Source organism: Lipophrys pholis (assembly GCF_963383615.2).
Source record: "Lipophrys pholis genome assembly, chromosome: 1".
Lineage (NCBI taxonomy): Eukaryota > Metazoa > Chordata > Actinopteri > Blenniiformes > Blenniidae > Lipophrys > Lipophrys pholis.
In genome coordinates, this window is record NC_137635.1 from 45,727,956 (window position 1) to 45,746,873 (window position 18,918).

At 41.6% G+C, this 18,918-nt stretch overlaps 1 protein-coding gene across 2 annotated transcripts in view; it reads left to right on the plus strand.

The window, feature by feature from the left end:
• The window catches only part of rock1 (Rho-associated, coiled-coil containing protein kinase 1), a 45,537-nt gene that overhangs the window by 21,862 nt on the left and 4,757 nt on the right, over positions 1-18,918 (plus strand). For both annotated transcript variants that reach the window (XM_080468930.1, XM_080468931.1), the window contains exons 3-27: positions 844-944; positions 1,073-1,210; positions 1,294-1,469; positions 2,830-2,914; positions 3,006-3,150; positions 3,250-3,388; positions 4,483-4,574; positions 6,991-7,150; positions 7,290-7,359; positions 7,438-7,526; positions 7,825-7,873; positions 8,048-8,183; positions 9,287-9,378; positions 9,464-9,710; positions 10,235-10,341; positions 10,450-10,600; positions 12,220-12,380; positions 12,475-12,659; positions 13,665-13,734; positions 13,806-13,909; positions 14,927-15,092; positions 15,332-15,425; positions 15,501-15,589; positions 15,679-15,870; positions 15,980-16,145. In XM_080468930.1, coding sequence (XP_080325056.1) covers positions 844-944; positions 1,073-1,210; positions 1,294-1,469; positions 2,830-2,914; positions 3,006-3,150; positions 3,250-3,388; positions 4,483-4,574; positions 6,991-7,150; positions 7,290-7,359; positions 7,438-7,526; positions 7,825-7,873; positions 8,048-8,183; positions 9,287-9,378; positions 9,464-9,710; positions 10,235-10,341; positions 10,450-10,600; positions 12,220-12,380; positions 12,475-12,659; positions 13,665-13,734; positions 13,806-13,909; positions 14,927-15,092; positions 15,332-15,425; positions 15,501-15,589; positions 15,679-15,870; positions 15,980-16,145 — 3,204 coding nt within the window. The remainder of the gene's footprint in view (positions 1-843; positions 945-1,072; positions 1,211-1,293; positions 1,470-2,829; positions 2,915-3,005; positions 3,151-3,249; positions 3,389-4,482; positions 4,575-6,990; positions 7,151-7,289; positions 7,360-7,437; positions 7,527-7,824; positions 7,874-8,047; positions 8,184-9,286; positions 9,379-9,463; positions 9,711-10,234; positions 10,342-10,449; positions 10,601-12,219; positions 12,381-12,474; positions 12,660-13,664; positions 13,735-13,805; positions 13,910-14,926; positions 15,093-15,331; positions 15,426-15,500; positions 15,590-15,678; positions 15,871-15,979; positions 16,146-18,918) is intronic.

Below are 18,918 nucleotides of genomic sequence, written 5' to 3' on the forward strand. Positions count from 1 at the left end.
AAAATGACACAAACTTGTGTGGAGATCTGACTGAACTCACACACCTACTTAAAGAAGAGAAAACCTGAGTCTTCAAAGCAGCGCACTTTTCAAACGGAGGCGCAAAGGCAACACAACTTTGTATTTGTTCAGCACATTTCAACAAGGAGCCTTTCCATGAACAAACATGAGCATGGCGACAAATGCAGAATAAGCAGAGAGAACAGGAAAGGTTAATGAAACAAAGAAAACACAGACGCTTTATTAAAAACATTAAAATGGAACTTTTTAAAAGAGCTCAGATCTCGTGGGTTTCTGGGATTGTTCCAGATATTTAATGACTAAAAACTAAAAGCAGCTTTTCATCCAGATGACCCGAGACGTCCGGATGGTTCAGTAACATACCAGAAGATCAGAAACGTGCTGAAACCATTCAGAACTTTCTAGGCCAGTTGTCGTGTTTTGAAGTTGATTTTCTGAATGACAGGAAGTTGCAAACACATACAAACTGAAATGATGTGGTTGTTTTCTTTAAGGATTCAAGCAACAGCGTTCTGAGGCCCCGCCTACACCCACTACTCCACTACTTTACACAGAAACGCTGAAAACGTTGGAGTTAGAATGTTAGGCCACGAGTTGATGCTTTTGGTTGTTTTTGTTATTGTCAATTCACTCGTGCATGTGCAGAAGAAGTCTTGCCATATATATAAAAATATTTGTATTTTTATTTCATTTTGTAAACGTGTCCCCGAAAAGAGACACCGACGGCTCAGCGCGTTCAGACCACAGGTTGTGATTCTTGACGATGCCTGGACGCGTTGTGCAGCTGTTCGCTGTTAACACCCGCCTTCCTTTCCTCCCCAGATAAAGAAACAATCAGCAAAATCCGTGACCTACGGATGAAAGCGGAGGACTATGAGGTGGTCAAAGTCATTGGGAGGGGAGCGTTCGGAGAGGTGCAGTTGGTAAGCGTGTGATTTCTGTCTTTTGAACGGCACAGAGTTCTTAAAGTTTGAAGCAAACGTTTGACAATAAAAAAAAAAAAAGGACTTGATCAAGACTGTGTGAGTAATCTGGCGCCATCTTTCTCCAGGTGAGGCACAGAGCCACATGCAAAGTATACGCCATGAAGCTGCTGAGCAAGTTCGAGATGATCAAGAGGTCCGACTCGGCTTTCTTCTGGGAGGAGAGGGACATCATGGCGTTTGCCAACAGCTCGTGGGTGGTGCAGGTACTGCGTCTCATCTACGAGCCCGACCCACTCACCCGACTTGGTATAATATTCAAAATACGCCCCCCCCTTCTCTTCCGCAGCTTTTTTTTGCATTCCAAGACGACCGCTACCTCTACATGGTGATGGAGTACATGCCAGGCGGCGACTTGGTGAACTTGATGAGCAACTACGACGTCCCAGAGAAGTGGGCCCGGTTTTACACAGCGGAGGTGGTGCTGGCTCTGGACGGCATCCACTCCATGGGATTTATTCACAGGTGACTTCTCGTCCATTTACAATTTACCACCAGCGATATAGAAGACCATCGTGGAGATCATTTTTTTTCTGATCATTAATGTATTTTTGGTTCTTAAACAGTGAGGATCAGCAGAAATGTTCCCCGCCTTCATATTTACATCTTAAAACACCTTTCTCTCATAAATATTGAGTTAAATCATAGTCTGTGTGAAGCAGAAGTTCACAACGTGGAATAAATGGCATTGGATACCTACATTAGCAGTCTGCAACCTTCACAAGCAAAACAGATTCTTTAGTCACATTCCACCAAATACATTTTAAACACTTTTAAATATTGATCTTACAGCGCATAAATTATATATATATATATATATATATATATATATATATATATATATATATATATATATATACAGGACTACAATTTTTAAATAATTTAACTGTTAAACTTTAGTACTTTTTGATTAGCCTATTTTAACTGCTTCAGCGAGTTGAAGTGTTTTAGACATAATTTTTTTTTCTCCTTTATAAATGATTTAAGGCGTTATACTCATGTTATCCAGTATGGCCATTTTATCAGTTTGAACTGTTTTTGCTCCATTCTTTACAGTTACACACATTTTGTCTCAGGTCAGGGTTAGGTTTTTTTAATGTCCTATTTTAAAGCTGATTCGGGTGATTTTTTGTTAGTTTATATAAATCTTAGCAGTTTGTTTGAAGTGACACCACTTCATTAAAGGCGGAGTGAGACTGCAAGTACCATCTATGAGTACTTTACTTGATAAATTGTGCCCCCCCCCCATTTGACGTTAATTATTGACGCCAACATTTTTCCCCCCCTGCCTGTTGAGCATTGACTGTGCGTTTCTCGAACATGACATGACTTCTCTATCATATAACCACGGTCAGACGGTGCTTTTGTTCCTCTGACATCTGTTCTGTTGGAGCCACGTCATGGTGTCATGTTTAATGAATGAAGTGAAACACGATCTGTTGACACGTAAAACAATATTTCTTTAAGCTTTAAGCGTACCTCCTGTCTGTCTTGATTTTCCTCTGAACAACTTGACAAGTTGAAAAAAAAAAGACTTCAGTGCATCTTAAAACACCGTATGTTTGATTTTCATACTAAGATTGTGAATAATTGGAGCTTTTGGCGCCAACTCTTTTCAATCTATTTATGATTTTTGAAGCATTCTAACCTTTACACAAGCCGACAGTTAAAAAATCCATAATTTCCCTTTATTTTTCTGGAAATGATTTTAAAATGAATGGAAGTCGACCCACTTCCACTCTTCTGCCCTTCCCCTGATATCCTCCCCGCTGTGTGCTTCATTTGGATGTATATTTGTGCTAATGCTGACATGTTGTTTCCTCAGGGACGTGAAGCCTGATAACATGTTGCTTGACAAAGCAGGCCACCTAAAACTGGCGGATTTTGGGACCTGTATGAAAATGAACAAGGTATCGCATCCACTTTGTGTCAGTGTTCACGTGTTCTCACCATGGCGACTGAAATATGTGCGCGTGAGTGACGTCTGTGGAACGTTTCCAGGACGGCATGGTACGATGCGACACGGCTGTAGGAACTCCGGACTATATTTCGCCCGAGGTACTGAAATCTCAAGGAGGAGATGGATATTACGGCAGAGAGTGCGACTGGTGGTCGGTGGGAGTGTTCCTGTACGAGATGCTCGTCGGTGAGTGTCAATCCCAACATTTCCAGAAAGTTTAATTGCTGCAGATTGAACATCTCACACATCAACGTTTGTTGTTTTTTCTTCTTGTCCCGCATGCAGGCGACACTCCTTTCTATGCAGACTCACTTGTGGGAACCTACAGCAAGATCATGAACCACAAGAACGCCCTGATGTTCCCCGACGACAGTGACATCTCCAATGACGCCAAGAATCTCATCTGCGCTTTCCTGACAGACAGGTGAGCGGAAAACAGACGGGGCAATGGACCCAAATCAACAACAAAAAAAACAACATGCAACTTTTTAATTATCATTGTATAAATGATGCTCGGGTGGTAGTGTGGTCGTCTCTCAATCGGAAGGTTGCCGGTTCGATTGAGGAGTTTCTTTTGTTTTTTTTCTTCTTAAGTTTTTAAAGAAATTAAGTGAGGTCCCGTTTAAAAAAAACCCCGATGTTTTCAAATGAAAACGGAAACTGGTCTTACTCTTGAAGAGTCACTATTTATTAGTGGAGGAAATCTTAAAAGGTGGAAATTTCACAACGAGCTGCTTCTGACTGTAATTTAAGTTGTATGAACCAGTTGAGTCGTACGTTGAGTCACTGACTCGTCAATAGAGTCAAAAGGCGTAGTTTGTATTTAGAAGGTTAGTGAGTGTCGATGGCGTTTTGTGCGACGTAAAGAGAACCTGTGTTTAGTAGTTTAATTTTGCTCCTGTTCTGAGTGCTGTGGTGACTGTGTACTGGCAAGCTCACTCAGTTTTATTTCTTCCATTCATCACAGTTAGAAACTACAGGTCAAATAAATGAGTGCTTCTCATTTTCTTTGAAAATCTATATTTGTTTAATGCAACAGTGATTGGGATGCTTTCAAATTAATCGCGGGAAAATACTGAAATCTTTCCCTTTTTTTAAGCAATTACATGATTATAGAATAGAATCCAATAGAAATTCTTTAAAAGTGGTATTGATGTAAAACTGAGCTGATTGCTGGTAAAAAGGTGATTACCAACAACTGGTAACAACTTCTGAACCTCCTCGTCTTTAACAGTGGATCGAAGTAGTTAAAGGACTATTTATGATAGAAAAGAAGATTTTCTCTGTAAGAAATAGAATTGACCTTTTTCGAAAAATGGATCGCTTATCCTTAATTAAATCTGTGTGGGTTGAATAGAATTAGCATCATTATGTTGTATTTACTTCTTTAAATAAGGCACATTCTTGCATTTTATCCAGAAATGGAACTGTAGTCCAAATTGTTTCTCCACAGAGAAAGGTTTAGTTTGTCTTCTTTAAAGAATTGTATGTAAAGTATCATCCTCCCGCCTTCTACAGGGAAGTTCGACTCGGCCGTAACGGCGTGGATGAAATCAAGAGGCATCCTTTCTTCAAAAACGACCAGTGGACCTGGGAGAACATCAGAGACAGTAAGAAGCTTCTCACTCTTCCCGTCTGCTCGCTGCTGCTGCTGCTCGCTGCTGCTGCGACCACGCAGCCACTGATCCTGTTTTCCATTTGACCTACTGCGGACAGTTGCAGGAAATTCTTGTAGACGAGCCATTCATTCGGCATCCTCTCCAAGACTGAACGTGATTCCTGCCCCGGAGTAATAACTGGGCCAACAATGGGATGTAGTTCCAGTGCTAATGCACCGAGACGGAGATTTAGAAATGTGTGGAGGAATCCAGTCGCTCCACTCAGGTCTCCAATGTCTCTCCTCTTAATGCTCCACCAGGCCCGAGTCAGCGCTTCTGTGTTGGCCGCCCCGCGTGGTTTCACAGGCGGATCAACTGTGCAAGCTGGCTGCTTTCCCTCCTTTTAAAATAGAGCCGTCATCCAGATCAACTCCAGGTCCTCAGTGTGAGACCTCTCCTAAAGTAATCTTCCTCCAAATACTGCCTGGACAGATGAAATCAAATGTTCAAAACGATACGAGTGCTGAAAAAAAACTACAAGGGGCCACATACAGCACATTTGGATTAAAAGTGGACTTGAACTATTACATTATAAGATAGAAATAACTAGATCTCTATGTTTTACTTTGACAACCTATTAATATATCATAAAGAAGTTCACATTTAATTACCTGTCTTTTTACAACACACCTGAAATTTGATGAAAAGAACTGCAATTTCAACAATATTCTGCCTCAGTTCATCGTGTGCTTTACAACTTACAGATCACAGTGGGTTTTTATTAAACTATTTACATCTTCAAAGGTAGAAAACATTTGTCCACATGTAGCTGGAACTCAAAAATATAGCAGGGTAATTCATATTATGATCAGAATAACTTCAAATTCTAGAAAATATCTTCAACGCTGAGACACTACTACATTTGTGTAGTAATCCTGATCACTTGAACTGATTTGTCACCTGATACAGACTAAAGTGCGCCCCCTGTGGTCAAATGAATAGATTGCAGCTAATGTCATACTCTCTCACTGCTGGAAATAAAATTTAATCTCGCAGGCGGATTGGAAATGTGACATGTGAAGGATTGCTGTTGATCTGTCAACTTTTCCAACCATAGAGACATTTTTGAACCTCTTCCTCTCAATAAAACATATTTAACTTTACACAGCTGATAAACTTTTTGGAGTTTTGCCACTTTTCCCAGAGCTGTAGTTTCTATTGCATTTATTCACTTTAAGAAGTGACCAGCTCACATTTTATCAACATTTATAGCTGTTCAATCATTCAAAATGTTCTATTATTTGCTAAAAACATACAAGTAAAACGGCATAGTTAATAGTGAAGGTGAATGAGTTTCTTCATGTTAACTGAAGCTGTATATTTTATCTCTGAAGCGTTTCTTTATTTGCAGTAATCTCTTTTAAGTGTACGTAGAGGTGTGGCCGGATTCTTGAGCTGCAGTGAATAGCAGCCATCAGGTGACATGCTGGGATGTAACATACATCGACTAGTGAAGCATTCTCTTATTCACATGTCACATTTCTCACTTCAGTCCCACAGTCTGCAGTACAATCGCTTTCTCAGTTGTTTTTTTTTTAGCTCTTTTTTTCAGCTATTCTAGTGTCACGTTTGGCCTATATTCATGGAGCCGGTACGACGGGCACTCGGTTTATCAGTTCTTAATAAGAAAGTGTAAAGACGCTAGAACAGGGGTAATGTGACCGTGTTGGTTGAATTTTAACCGCCTGGCAGAGACATTTTGCACCAGCTGGGCGCGATCCAGGGATGTTTTGTTCAGAAATGTGAAAGGGAATTGCAAAAATCCGGCGTGATTATATGCATTTCCCCTTCAGTATGTAGCGCAACACATCTGACATTTGCAATATTTCTAATGTGAAAAAAGCATGAATTGCTCAAGGCACACACATATATATATATATATATATATATATATATATATATATATATATACCTTGTGTATACTGTTTCAAATAAGTATGTGTATTGGACTTGAGGGTTCCAAAACTGCTGGAGATGATTCTAAGACCCCATTTTGAAAAACAATGTCGTTTTCATGTAGGGCCAAGAGTTGGCGCTGTTTTTTTAATGAAACCACACACAGGCATGCAGAGAACAATACACTATAAAGATTAGCAATGGTGAGTACACGTACGTTGGTATGGACAGACAAGAAATTGTACTGCTATTACAGGTGTGCAATAATGAGTTTGCACAGGTCAGTAGCCTCCTTTTTAAAAAAGTAACCTACCACTGAAAATCAGCCCACGTAAATGGGCACAGCAGAACTGCTCCCCAAAGTAAAAGTTTTGTGTGTGAGTGTGCATACAATGATCCCATGTTCCCAAGGCATACAGAAAGTAACATCTGCAGTATGATATAATATAGTGCATCTCTGTGCCTCGTGCAGCGGCTGCCCCCGTCGTGCCCGAGCTGAGCAGCGACATCGACACGAGCAACTTCGATGACATCGAAGAAGACCGGGGAGAGGAGGAGACCTTCCCCATCCCGAAGGCCTTCGTGGGAAACCAGCTTCCCTTTGTGGGATTCACCTACTACAGCAACCAGCAGTAAGCCCGCCGCACTCTGATTCACACTTAATTCACACAAACTGATGCCGAATCCGTTGATGAAGACCACGTTTCTATCAGTTTTGTCGCTCGGTTTTAGCTGCTGTGCCTCAGAGTTGAAATGTTGTTTTTTTTGCAGCCTCATTCGCGGCTCCTCCACAAAGACCAGCGACAAGCGCAGCAGCTCCACGAAAGAAGACAAGAGTCATGTGAGTAGAAATCTTTGCGATTGGCGAGAGTGTCTGCCAAGCTTCCATCTCATCTGATTAAATCAAATGTGTGCTCAGCTGGAGAACATGCAGAAACGAATCTACCAGCTGGAGGAGCAGCTCCACAGCGAAATGCAGCTGAAGGATGAGTTGGAACAGAAATGCAGGTATGGTATCGGACCCTTCTGAGAATGCAGCCCATGATTAGTCGGACTAAATAGCCGCGATCTAATTTAAGAAAAAAAAACACACAAACCATGACAGAGTCCGCCCAGTCAGTAAACCAACCTTAATCACTATGACACTGAACTCCACTCACAGAGCTACCCCCCCCCCCCCCCCCCCCCCACCCCCACCCCCACCCGAAACACCGCCATGATCTAACCTCTGATGATTTGAAACTGAAGTGGTCAAGCTAACTTACCAGGAATCTAATGAGTACGTCTGTGTTTCTGTTTTCTCCAGGACGTCCAACACCAAAATCGAAAAGATTTTGAAAGAACTGGATGAAGAGGTTTGAGTCTTTTTGCTTCTTCTCGTTCTTTCAGCAGCGTTTAGGTTTGGTTAACACTGCGCGACGTTACCGAGAAGCAAAAAGAGAGTCAAATGAATGAGCGCTGAACGTAAGCGGTTGGATTGTGGCGGAGTTTGTTCCACATCACAGCTGCTCTGTTGCTTCTCGCCACAGGCGAACCTAAGGAAAAGTGCCGAGGCCAGCATGTCTCTGCTGGAGAAAGACAAGATCATGCTGCAGCACAGATTCACCGAGTACCAAAGAAAAGCCGACCAGGAGGCGGAGAAGAGGCGCAATCTGGAGAACGAGGGTAATGAAGTGCCGCCGACGTTCGATTTAGACACTTAGCAATTAAACTGCAATTGCGGGAGTGAGGTTGCAGATGCCGCCAGCAGACGAGCGCAGCGGCGATGCACGGCAACGTGCTCCTCCTGTCGGCATCATTAGATCTGGCCGGGTCATGTGCTTTCCAAATGGATTACTCGCTATCCTGGCGGGAGCTTCAGCTTCCTGCACCATGAGTTCACCATGACAGTCACACACTGTCTCTTTGACGTTTTTAATGGCTTACTGTAGGATTCGGCTGCACATGACTTCAGCATGGTGCTCCAAATCAGTGATTCTCAACCTTTCGCTTGAGGAGCTCGAGGCGATCCGTAACCACGCCCTGTACATTTATAGAGGAGAAAAAAAACGAAAAGGTAGAAGGAACCTCATAAACACACGATATGTGAAATACAGTTTCTTTGTTATATTCTGTGTCCTGCTTTTTCTCTCTTTGGGTTTACACACTGTCTTGGTGTGTTAGGTTGTCTGGTCGCTAGTTTTTCAACACAAAAGATGCATTCAGCTCTTAATTTTGTCCAATGAAGCCACATTCTGTCCAACTCTCTTGGTACTCTTTTTTTTTTTCTTTTCTTTTCTTTTTGACTGATTCATCTTTAATGTGCCACCATTTTTTGTCTCGCTGATTACTTTGCAGGCTTATATCTTTATGTATATTATAGACGATTTTAAATACATTTTAAAATTATTAATGAATTTTTTTTAATGTAAAAGCTCGAGCTTAGTAGTTTTGTGTCATAAATGAGTTAAATTCTTAATCAATTATTATTAAAACATAAAAAAATGCTTTACCCTTTAAAATCAGATGTGCTTCGCAACTCCCCCATGAATCTTTGGTTGGGAATCACTGAAATGGTCACTGCAATACAAACAAACAAATAAATAAATAAATAAATAAAGCCCCAACATGACTGCAAAAGCCAAGTTCTCATAATTCTCACTGGATTCAGCATAGTATTGTCCCCGCTGTCGTTTTAAATGTTTGTCTTTTAGATGATGCAAACCTTATTCCTTGAATCAGAAATGTGAGAAATTGTCCCACTAATACCTTTTTTTGTGTGTGTTTAGTGTCGACTTTGAAGGAGCAGCAAGAAGATATGAAGAAAATCAGCCAGAATTCGCAGGCTTCCAATGATAAGATCACCCAGCTACAGAATCAGGTACATCTCCGTCCGATCCTCCGTCCGTCCAGTGAAGGGACCACGATCTGAACCTCCCTCTCCCTCCCTTCTCTCCCTCAACTAGCTGGAGGAGGCCAACGACCTGCTGCGGGCCGAGTCGGACACGGCCGCCAGGCTGCGCAAAAGCCACACGGAGATGTCGAAGTCCATGAGCCAGCTGGAGAGCCTGAACCGCGAGCTGCAGGAGAGGAGCCGGGCGGCCGACGCGGAGAAGGCGCAGCTGGAGAAGGAGCTGGTGCATCTGCAGAGCAGCCTGGACTCGGAGCGCCGGAACTACAGCCAGGGCTCGGAGGAGATCAGGGAGCTGCAAGGTGAGACGCAAAGGACGACCAAGGTGGAGCTCGTTTCACAATTGATGCCAGAAATGACTACAATCTCAACATAAAGCCAAGTTTAAAGAATCTCTCTTGTGCAAAATACGGTGAAATGTCCACAAATCTTCTCCTATAACTGTTGCATTACGCAGCATTATGCCTGGGCTAGTGCTAGTGTGCTAGCAGTGAGGTAGCCAGCTTTACTCTTTATGTTGAGTTGTGTCCACTACCCTTTAGAAAACTGTTTAAAAAAGCAATGTTTTCTTTGCAATCTTTACAATTTTCTCGGTTTAAATGGTGCTTAATTAATTCTTTGGAGCAAAAATAAGGAGAAAAAAAATCATTCTTGCCTGTAAATGTTGTCCTTAACAAGAAGCACAGGTGCAGATTTCCTGGGAAAGCCTCATCGGATTGGTTATTAGCCACCTCCACTACAATAGAAGAAGCGTGACTTCACTTGTTGATCCGTATTAAAATGATCCTAATATGAGTGATTCTGACGGGTCTTCTTTTCTTCTCAGCGAGAATGGCCGGGCTACAAGAGGACAACAAAAACTTGAAGCTCAGCCTCTCCAAGGTGGAGGCAGAGCGAAAGCAGTCGCAGGAGAGGAGCAACAACCTGGAGAAGGTACAGTCAGATTCACAGAATGTAACCTTCCAAGAGTGTGAAAAATGAGCTAATTTTGCCTGTTTCAGTTGCATAAATTCACGCTTCCGCGTCGTGTGATTTCCACAGGAGAAGAACAACCTGGAGATCGACCTGAACTACAAGCTGAAGACGCTGCAGCAGCGTCTGGAGCAGGAACACACCGAGCACAGAGTGACGCGGGCGCAGCTCACCGACAAATACGAGTCCATCGAAGAAGCCAAATCGGCTGCCATGACTGGTATGTCTGCGCCGTGTCGGAGCACGCCCTGCCCTCAAATCGCAATATCAGCGCTTTGCAAAGTGTGTGTGTGTGTGTGTGTGTGTGGTGGGTTTCTCCTGCCAGGAGCCTCGTGGGAAGCACATCAGAAGAAATCTGGGGGTCATGGTCAGATTCTTTCCTCCTCTGCGTTGTTTTATCCAAACACATTTTTCAAACAGAGTTCATTGGCAGTGCAAAAGTTACATCATTTTCTTCAGTTTCTTTCACATGAATCATTATCTTCCTGCCAGTTTAGATATTTTATTAGAAGTCACCTCCAGGTGCTGCGAAGAATTCAGAGACTGTGAGCCAGCCGGCCAGCGTGTCGGGACATTTCCTTTCCTTTAATTTGCATATTAAAGCTGCACCATGTGGCAGATTCTTTCAGAGTGATTGACTGCCCAGGTGATATCTTACCTCCAACAGCCTCTCAGGCAAAATGAGTTAGTTTCCTTTAAAAGGTGTCTGGCGTCTATTTTAAGAAAAGACGAGACATTTGAATACATCATATTCATATTGATGTTATTGATGGTGTTTATAGTTTTGTTTCAAGTCTGCAGAATAATGTGGGGTTAGACGAATACATTATAGTCACTATCGGGCATGGAGGCGGCACCATCATGATGAATGGATGTTTTTAATGTTGTTAAAGGAATGTTGAAATGTAAAATATAGTCCCATTTGATTTCCACCTTTCATGCAGGTTAATAAACTTAAAAGTGTTTCAGAACCGATTTACAATTTCAGTTAAAACCAACAGGACAAGAAAAACTTGCCGATAAGATATTTGATCCATTATTGTAAGAACATTTTGCGAATAATCTAAAAGGTTATTAGATGAAGTCGCTATTTCTTCAGGTTTTGTGCAGTTTGCTTAACGAAAATCGGTATAGTGGCTGTCACAGTTGGCTTATTACTTCATTCAGGATACACACTATGCAGTATTCTCTGTCAGTCATGGTTTAACTATTTTATTACATTATTGGCTTTATTATATTTAAAATACCCAAAATGTTTACATTATTGGTGGCTACACCCCCTGAAAAACACACACACACAAAGAAAAAACAAGACAGTCATGATAAACGGGGGAAAAGGTACTGTATATTAGTATTAAAATGACAAGTTAAAGGAAAAAACGATGTTAAAAACACCAAATCATATTTATTAAGATACATATTTAGATTGAAAAGAAACAATATAGGCATACATTGATACCACTTTCAAAAAGATGAGTACTAACATTTAGCGACTTGCTGCTGACGTTGCTGAAGCGGGACATCCTCTAATACTCGTCAGGTTGTATCTGGGATTTTTACTCCGTGAAGTATCGGACCTGGTACCGGTATTGGTGCATCCCTAGAATTATGTATCATGAACAAAGTTGTTACAAACTTTGGTTACAGGAATAAGACGACTAAAAAGCAAAAACAAAAGCTTACGTCTAACCAGAAGGACTTGATTGAATATGCAATGCATCCGTCTTCTAAACGACTTGATCAAGCTCAGCGTCGTCAGACACATGGCAAACACACTCTGGCCGGTAACTTCCGACGCTTCACGACTTCCTCCCCATGACTGAGTTTTTGTTCCTGCAGCGGTCCAGCAGAAGATGTCTGAGGAGAACGGAGCGAGGATGAGAGCGGAGAGCCGGGTGGTGGAAGTGGAGAAGCAGTGCTCCATGTTGGAGTTTGACCTCAAGCAGTCGGTGCAGAAAATGGAGCAGCTGATGAAGCAGAAGGAGCGGCTGGAGGATGAGGTACGTGCACGACACGCAGAAGTTCAATTCCCCCCCCCCCCCTCCAAAACTTGAGTCTCCCAGCTCCTAAAAGTCACGCGCCATCCATCCGCAGGTGAAGAATCTGCGGATACAGATCGAACAGGAGTCAAGCAAGCGCGTCCTGGCTCAGAACGACCTGAAGAGCCGCACACAGGACGTGGACCGCCTCAGGTGTTCGGAGAAGCAGCTCAAGCAGGAGATCAACACGGCGCTGGAGAGTAAACGTTCGCTGGAGTTCCAGTTGGCACAACTGACCAAGTAAGTCCTTCACAAGATCGAGCCAGGTCATTTTGGACCTGCTGTTTGGAGTTATTTCATACCTATAATACCCAAACATTCAAGTCATGGTTGCTCATGGTTTTAAAAAGTGAATATTGAAATGCTTCATTTGTTCAGTAGTTGTTTTTTTTAAGTGTGGGGAAAATAAAATGGGAAATATCTGGAAGTTTAGGGTATTTTTTAAATACCAGAGGGTTTCATAAAAATTGAATTTATGTTGAGGTTGTAGTCATTTTCTGTGGCATTTCTTTGTTTTTTGTGAAAAATAGATATTTTTAATCATGTATACTGCGCCACAACAAAGAAAGTTTAAATTTCAAGGTTATTATGGCACTATTTTACCGGCCTGTCTCACTCTGGGCCATATGTCGCCGCTGAGCTAAAATGAGTTTCACACCTTTGTTTTATACCATTGAAATACCAGATTACCTCCCTGAAGAAGTGCATTTGTAGGATGTATCAGTAGAACTGAGTATCTCTTTTCAATCAGGTGATTAAATTCTGAAGAAATGAGACATACTACCACCTCCTCCTACTGTGGATGAATCTTACTGTCATAAAGCATCACTTCACCAACACAAATGATCTTTTGTTCTAGATTTGGTTCCTTTGTATTTGTACTCGTGTTCAACTCGCACTAACTCTGTTATTATTTCCCAGGCTGTTAACTCTCTTTAAAAAGTCAAGGCATGAATTGCTCTTTAATAGGCTGCTTTTTTCCAACATTATTCCAGATTAGTGTTACTTCTCCAAATCTGCTCTGAGACAGTGTTTACACCACAGGATTAGGATTTATTCTCAGTCCAGCGCCAGCCACTTGAATGCTAATCCTGCAGCCGGCTCAGTCTGGGAGCTGACTCAGACGCACGCCCGTTGTTTTGCTTGTTGTGTTTAAGTACTTCAGCGCCGTGTGGTGTAAAGTTTGCTGGATTTGAAGGAAGAAAATCAAGAAAAGGATCTAATGCCGACTTGTTGTGTTCACAGACAATACAGAGGCAATGAGGGACAGATGAGGGAACTTCAAGACCAGCTTGAGGCCGAACAGTATTTTTCTGTAAGTATGAGCGCTGCAAGTCTGAATGCTGTGAAAATCACCCGCTGATCCGTTTGCTTCTGCTTCCTCAGACGCTTTACAAAACTCAGGTCAAGGAGCTAAAAGAGGAGATTGAGGAAAAGAACCGGCAGCATCAAGAAGCTCATAAAAAGGTGCAGGATTTGTGCAGTGAAAGGTGAGAAATTATGTTTTTTGTTTCTATGTGAACTAAACCATTGTTGCTCATAATTACAACTCGAAAACTGCATTCGGTCTGGGAGTTACGTCTCCTCTTCTCCATCCACACTGAATCTACCTAGTCAATTACGCCTCTTAGTCTTTTTTGTAGCTTTTGTGGCTTTATTAGGTTCTGAGTCGAGTCTATTTCTTTTCATTTCTCTTCAAATTGTGCTTCATATATATTTTTTCTACAATCTCTATCCAATGATCCTGACAAGGCAACCACCCCATTTGTTCAGCTATCAACAGTATTTTTCTTTTAACAAATATCAATTTTCTGTACATTCTCTTTGATAGTATTGAAAGTAAACCGATATAGTACCGTATAACTCATGGGTTTGTCACAGCCTGTCAGCTTTTCCATGCTGTCATGTACGTTTTCCCCACAATGATTTTATTTTACAACATTTCCAAAATATATGAGTAATCTGCTTCAACTGTTCCACAATCTCTAAACCGTGGACGATTCGATGTGGATCTTTCTCATATGTTTTGGGGGAAATGACATTGTTTTGACGTGTGAGTGAAGAATTAAGAGAAATATTTGGATTTTAACTTTCCAAGAGCTGTTTTGTGCTATATCTTTTTAAAATCCTCGAAGAATTTGTCCCAGAGAATGACAGTTATTTGATAGAAGTGTTGTGAGTCACAAGTAAGAAAGCGATCAGGAGAAATGGGGGTGAAGAAGAAAAAACCAACAAAAGATCCGTGGCTAAAGATGATCGAAGGAACGGAAAAGCTAACGCATGTATTCGGTCTCCAAGAAGCACAACTGGGAAAGAAAAGTAGAGTGAAAAGGACAATACTGGTTTAAATACGATGATCAAAGTATGAACCTGTCTTTAAGGCTAAAAAAAACATGAAGGCAAATCCCAAAGTGGCATTACTTCTTAGGTTTGTACATGAACGTTTTTTTTCCTAGTCAACATTTAAATGGAGAAAAACCATAACACTTTGTTCCTCCTGTCCGAAGGGACTCGCTGTCTGCCCAGCTGGATCTCACTGTAACCAAGGCTGAGTCAGAGCAGCTCGCTCGGGCGCTTCAGGAGGAGCAATACTTTGAGCTCAGCCAGGAGAACAAGAAGGCGGTGACCAGACATAAGCAGGAGGTGGGAGAAAAGGAGGCCATTATTGCACGAGTGAGTACTACCGAAAATATCCTCCACCCGGGGCAGTCACACAAACCTAGTTTCAAACACCCTGGTCTGTATTTTTGTTGGAGAGTAAAGCAGCGAGGTCGCTACGGCGATAACAACTTTCACATTTTTCACTCTCAATCCTATTCAGATGCTTTAAGAACAAAATATGAGAAACATCCTGATAAAAAAGCAATAATGATGTAGAGATTCCTCGGCTCAGTCTTGTCATTTCTCTCCAGCTCGAGGAGTCCAATAAAACTTTGACCAAAGACGTGGAGACCCTCAGCAAAGACCACACCGAGTTAAATGAGAAGCTCCAAACTCAGGAGGACGGTATGCTCCTTTTCCTCACCTTGACGCCACACAGATGTTTTTAAAGGAACGCACTGAGACCGGTTTGTCTTTCAGAGTACGCAGCTCAGAAGGAGGAGATTGCGAATACAATCAAAGCCAACTACGAGAAAGTCCTCAACACAGAGCGCACGTTAAAGACTCAGGTAAAGACCGAGGCGATCCCATCGCGCTGCGCCTCCCGAGTCGGTGGTGGATGATTTAAAAACCCATCTTCCAATCTCACTCCCATCAGGCGGTGAACAAGCTGGCGGAGATCATGAACCGCAAAGACATGAAGCTGGACCAGAAGAAGAAGGGCAGCACAGCCGACCTGCGCAAGAAGGAGAAGGAGAACCGCAAGCTCCAGCTGGAGCTCAACCAGGAGAAGGACAAGTTCAACCACATGGCCATCAAGTACCAGAACCAGCTGAGCGAGATGCAGGCGGTGGGTTTAATGGATTTATCATCAGGAGTTTTCTCAGGTTTTTGGCTTGCGGCCAGCCTGTAGTCTGTCAGGTATTGAGTGTTAATAGCTGGACATTCCCGCCCCACAGCAACTGGCCGAGGAGTGCACGTACCGCAACGAGCTGCAGATGCAGCTGGACAGCAAAGAGAGCGACATCGAGCAGCTGCGGGAGAAGCTGAACGACCTGCAGCAGCGCATGGACAACTCCAGCCTGACCAGCTTACAGACGGACGAGACGGACAGCAACATCGCAGGTATGAGCACAGCTGGAAACAACTGCTGGCGGCTTGTAGAGTTCCAGGACGCCTGTTGGTGCATATCGTCTGGTTCCTGTAGGTGGAACACTGATAGAACTCCTAAAACTCAACATATGTCAGGGTATTTATTCATTTATTATTATTTATTTTTTTTAATCTTTTTATTTATTCTATAAATTTTTTTAAGGAGTATTTTTAGGTGAAAGCAGGAATTAATGTATATTTTAATTTGTATATTTTACCTGGCGAAAGCGTCTTCTTTCTCAAGTAGAATCTGAGTTAGCCGAAGCCAGAGTCCCGCAACCTGCGGCTCTGCAGCCACATGTGGCTCTTCAGCTCCTCTGTAGCGACTCTATGAAGCTTTCAGAAAATGTCATGTAAATGTTTTCATTTTTCTAGTATTTGCATTCTGCACTGATTATTTTTTAAAATGGTCTAATCTCCAGGATAAAAACATATAGATAAGTTAAAACAGTATGAAGAGCTCGAATTTAAATTTAAATTAAATATCAAAACTAGTCAAAAAAGGAAAATATACGAAACATTTTCAAACTAAATAAAGACTAATTTTGAGAACCGTTTTTTGTGGAGGAAAGGAAAAACAAAAAAATCTGAAAAAAGTGGGCAAAAATTAAGAAAAAAAGAGAAAAGAACAGAAGGCCAAAAGGGGGAAAAGGATAAAGTGAGTGGGGGTGAAATAACAAGTATAGCTAAACCTGCTCTAACAAGAAAACACACTGTGGCTATAAATGGCTCAGGAGGCTAAAATAGCCCAGATGTACAAAATGGCTAAAGCGGGAAAATCCATGAAAACAAATCTCTAAAAATTGCTCCTTTTAAAGGAGTTAAAGTGTATGGATTAAAATAAATCTAAATTGTAGTTATGACACTTCATGAATGAAATCTCAGTTTTTGTATGTATAGCAATTTAAAAGCCGTTTTTTTCTTAATTTGAGACCTAAACCCGAAGAAAAATATCTGGATTTTATGCCGCCAAGAAGCATCTTAGTCAAACTCAAGTTACATTCAATTTTAACACTAAAATCCTCCACGGTGAGTTTGAAAGATGAACTCCATTCTAAGGTGTTCCTGCTGTAACACACATTCTCACTCGAAAGCAGATAAAACTTTGTTGTTCCTTCTGCTGAGACTTGCTTCTGTGTTTCGGTGCCTTTCACTGCGAACCCTAAGCAGCAGAAGTGACGACTGGAGTCGTGCACAAACAACAGGAAAAGAACAGACCTGCTGCTTTGGGCTGCGGTTCGGGTCTCCAGAAAACCCAGGAATTCAGAACAAACAGCCACATTTAGATCTCCGCTCCGATTGTTGAATTCTCTTACTCAGATGTGTTTCTTCATAGTAAAGACTGCTGAGGATCCACAGGTAATAAGAAGCACAGCTCTAGATAGATTCACATAATCAGGTACAATATTATGTTCAATACTCCCAAACAATGGGGAAATACAACATAATGTAGATCAAATAAGACTTATGTCCAAAACCCTATATAATCTGTTGTAATCCAAGTGATCACAGTGAAAAACTGATAACTGAGAGAAGCTCTGGTGTTGTTAACATGTGTAACAGCGATTCCTACAGGTGGAAGAGTTCGGCCCCTTTTACTCAACATTTCATGTCAAAGCGCTTCATTTTTGCATTTTTCTTTCTGAAAAGTTTTGGGTTTCAACTTTTCAAAACAATGTCAACAACGAAGCGTTTTCAGAAAGTTGTTGTTCCATTTCCACGGAGACAGAGTCAGTGTTTTCAAAAAAAGTGTGTTTTCAAAAAAATGTAGCACTGATGCAGGGATATGAGTCCTACTGACAAAACAAACTGGCTGAAAAGTGTAAAAAAAAAAAAATCTTTTTTCTTTTCAAACAAGTTTAAATATTCCGTTATTCCGGGAAAAATGGATGCATCTGTGTATATTTGGAACATAATCTGTGTTTTTGGAACATGTTTTTTTTTTTTTTCCGTTACGATCTTAAAGTCCTGAAACTGGAATAGACTTATTGGTTCAGTTCAGGTCGCCTGTTTGATTTTCTGGTTCTTGTTCTGGGAGTGTTTTTCATGTGTCCATGGTTAAAAGGTTGTTTCTCTATCTCCCTCATGTCCAGCTGCCCTTCTTATCTTTGTAACTTCCATTCCCTTTCCTCTGTGAGTAACTGAGCAGACCAGCCCCCCCCCCCCCTCTCTCTCTTGCCCGGCCTGCGCTGCTGCAGCTGTTGTGTGTTTGTGGGATTTGGGTTTTTCTTGTGGTTTGACCCTCTGATTTCTTTCCTTTAGCCAGTGGTGTGACAGCCATCTGGGTTTGGAGCGTTCTAGAATGCACTTTGAAACTGGTCAAAACGGCTGAAATGACTCACCATAAATGACAGTTCTGGTAGTAAACTAACATAATGTCACACACACAAAAAAGACCAAACCGAAGCAGATTTAGAGGGAAAATACAGAAAGCCAGAAGGGTCGCTACAACAGAATACAGTCACATCAACATATATTCGCAAATGCAAAATCTACAGTGTGAATATACAAAAAATAACAGAACTGCAAACGCTACAGCATGCATAATGAGTAAAAATAAAAAATACAATGTGAATACCAAAAACTACAACGTGCATATCAAGGATACTAAGCAAATACAAAAGCTACAAGGTGAATAAAAAATCAACAAGACTATTACAAAAGCCACAATATGACGACAAAAATTGTTCAATTGAATCCAAAAATTACCATTTGAATACAAATGCGACAATGTGAATACAACATA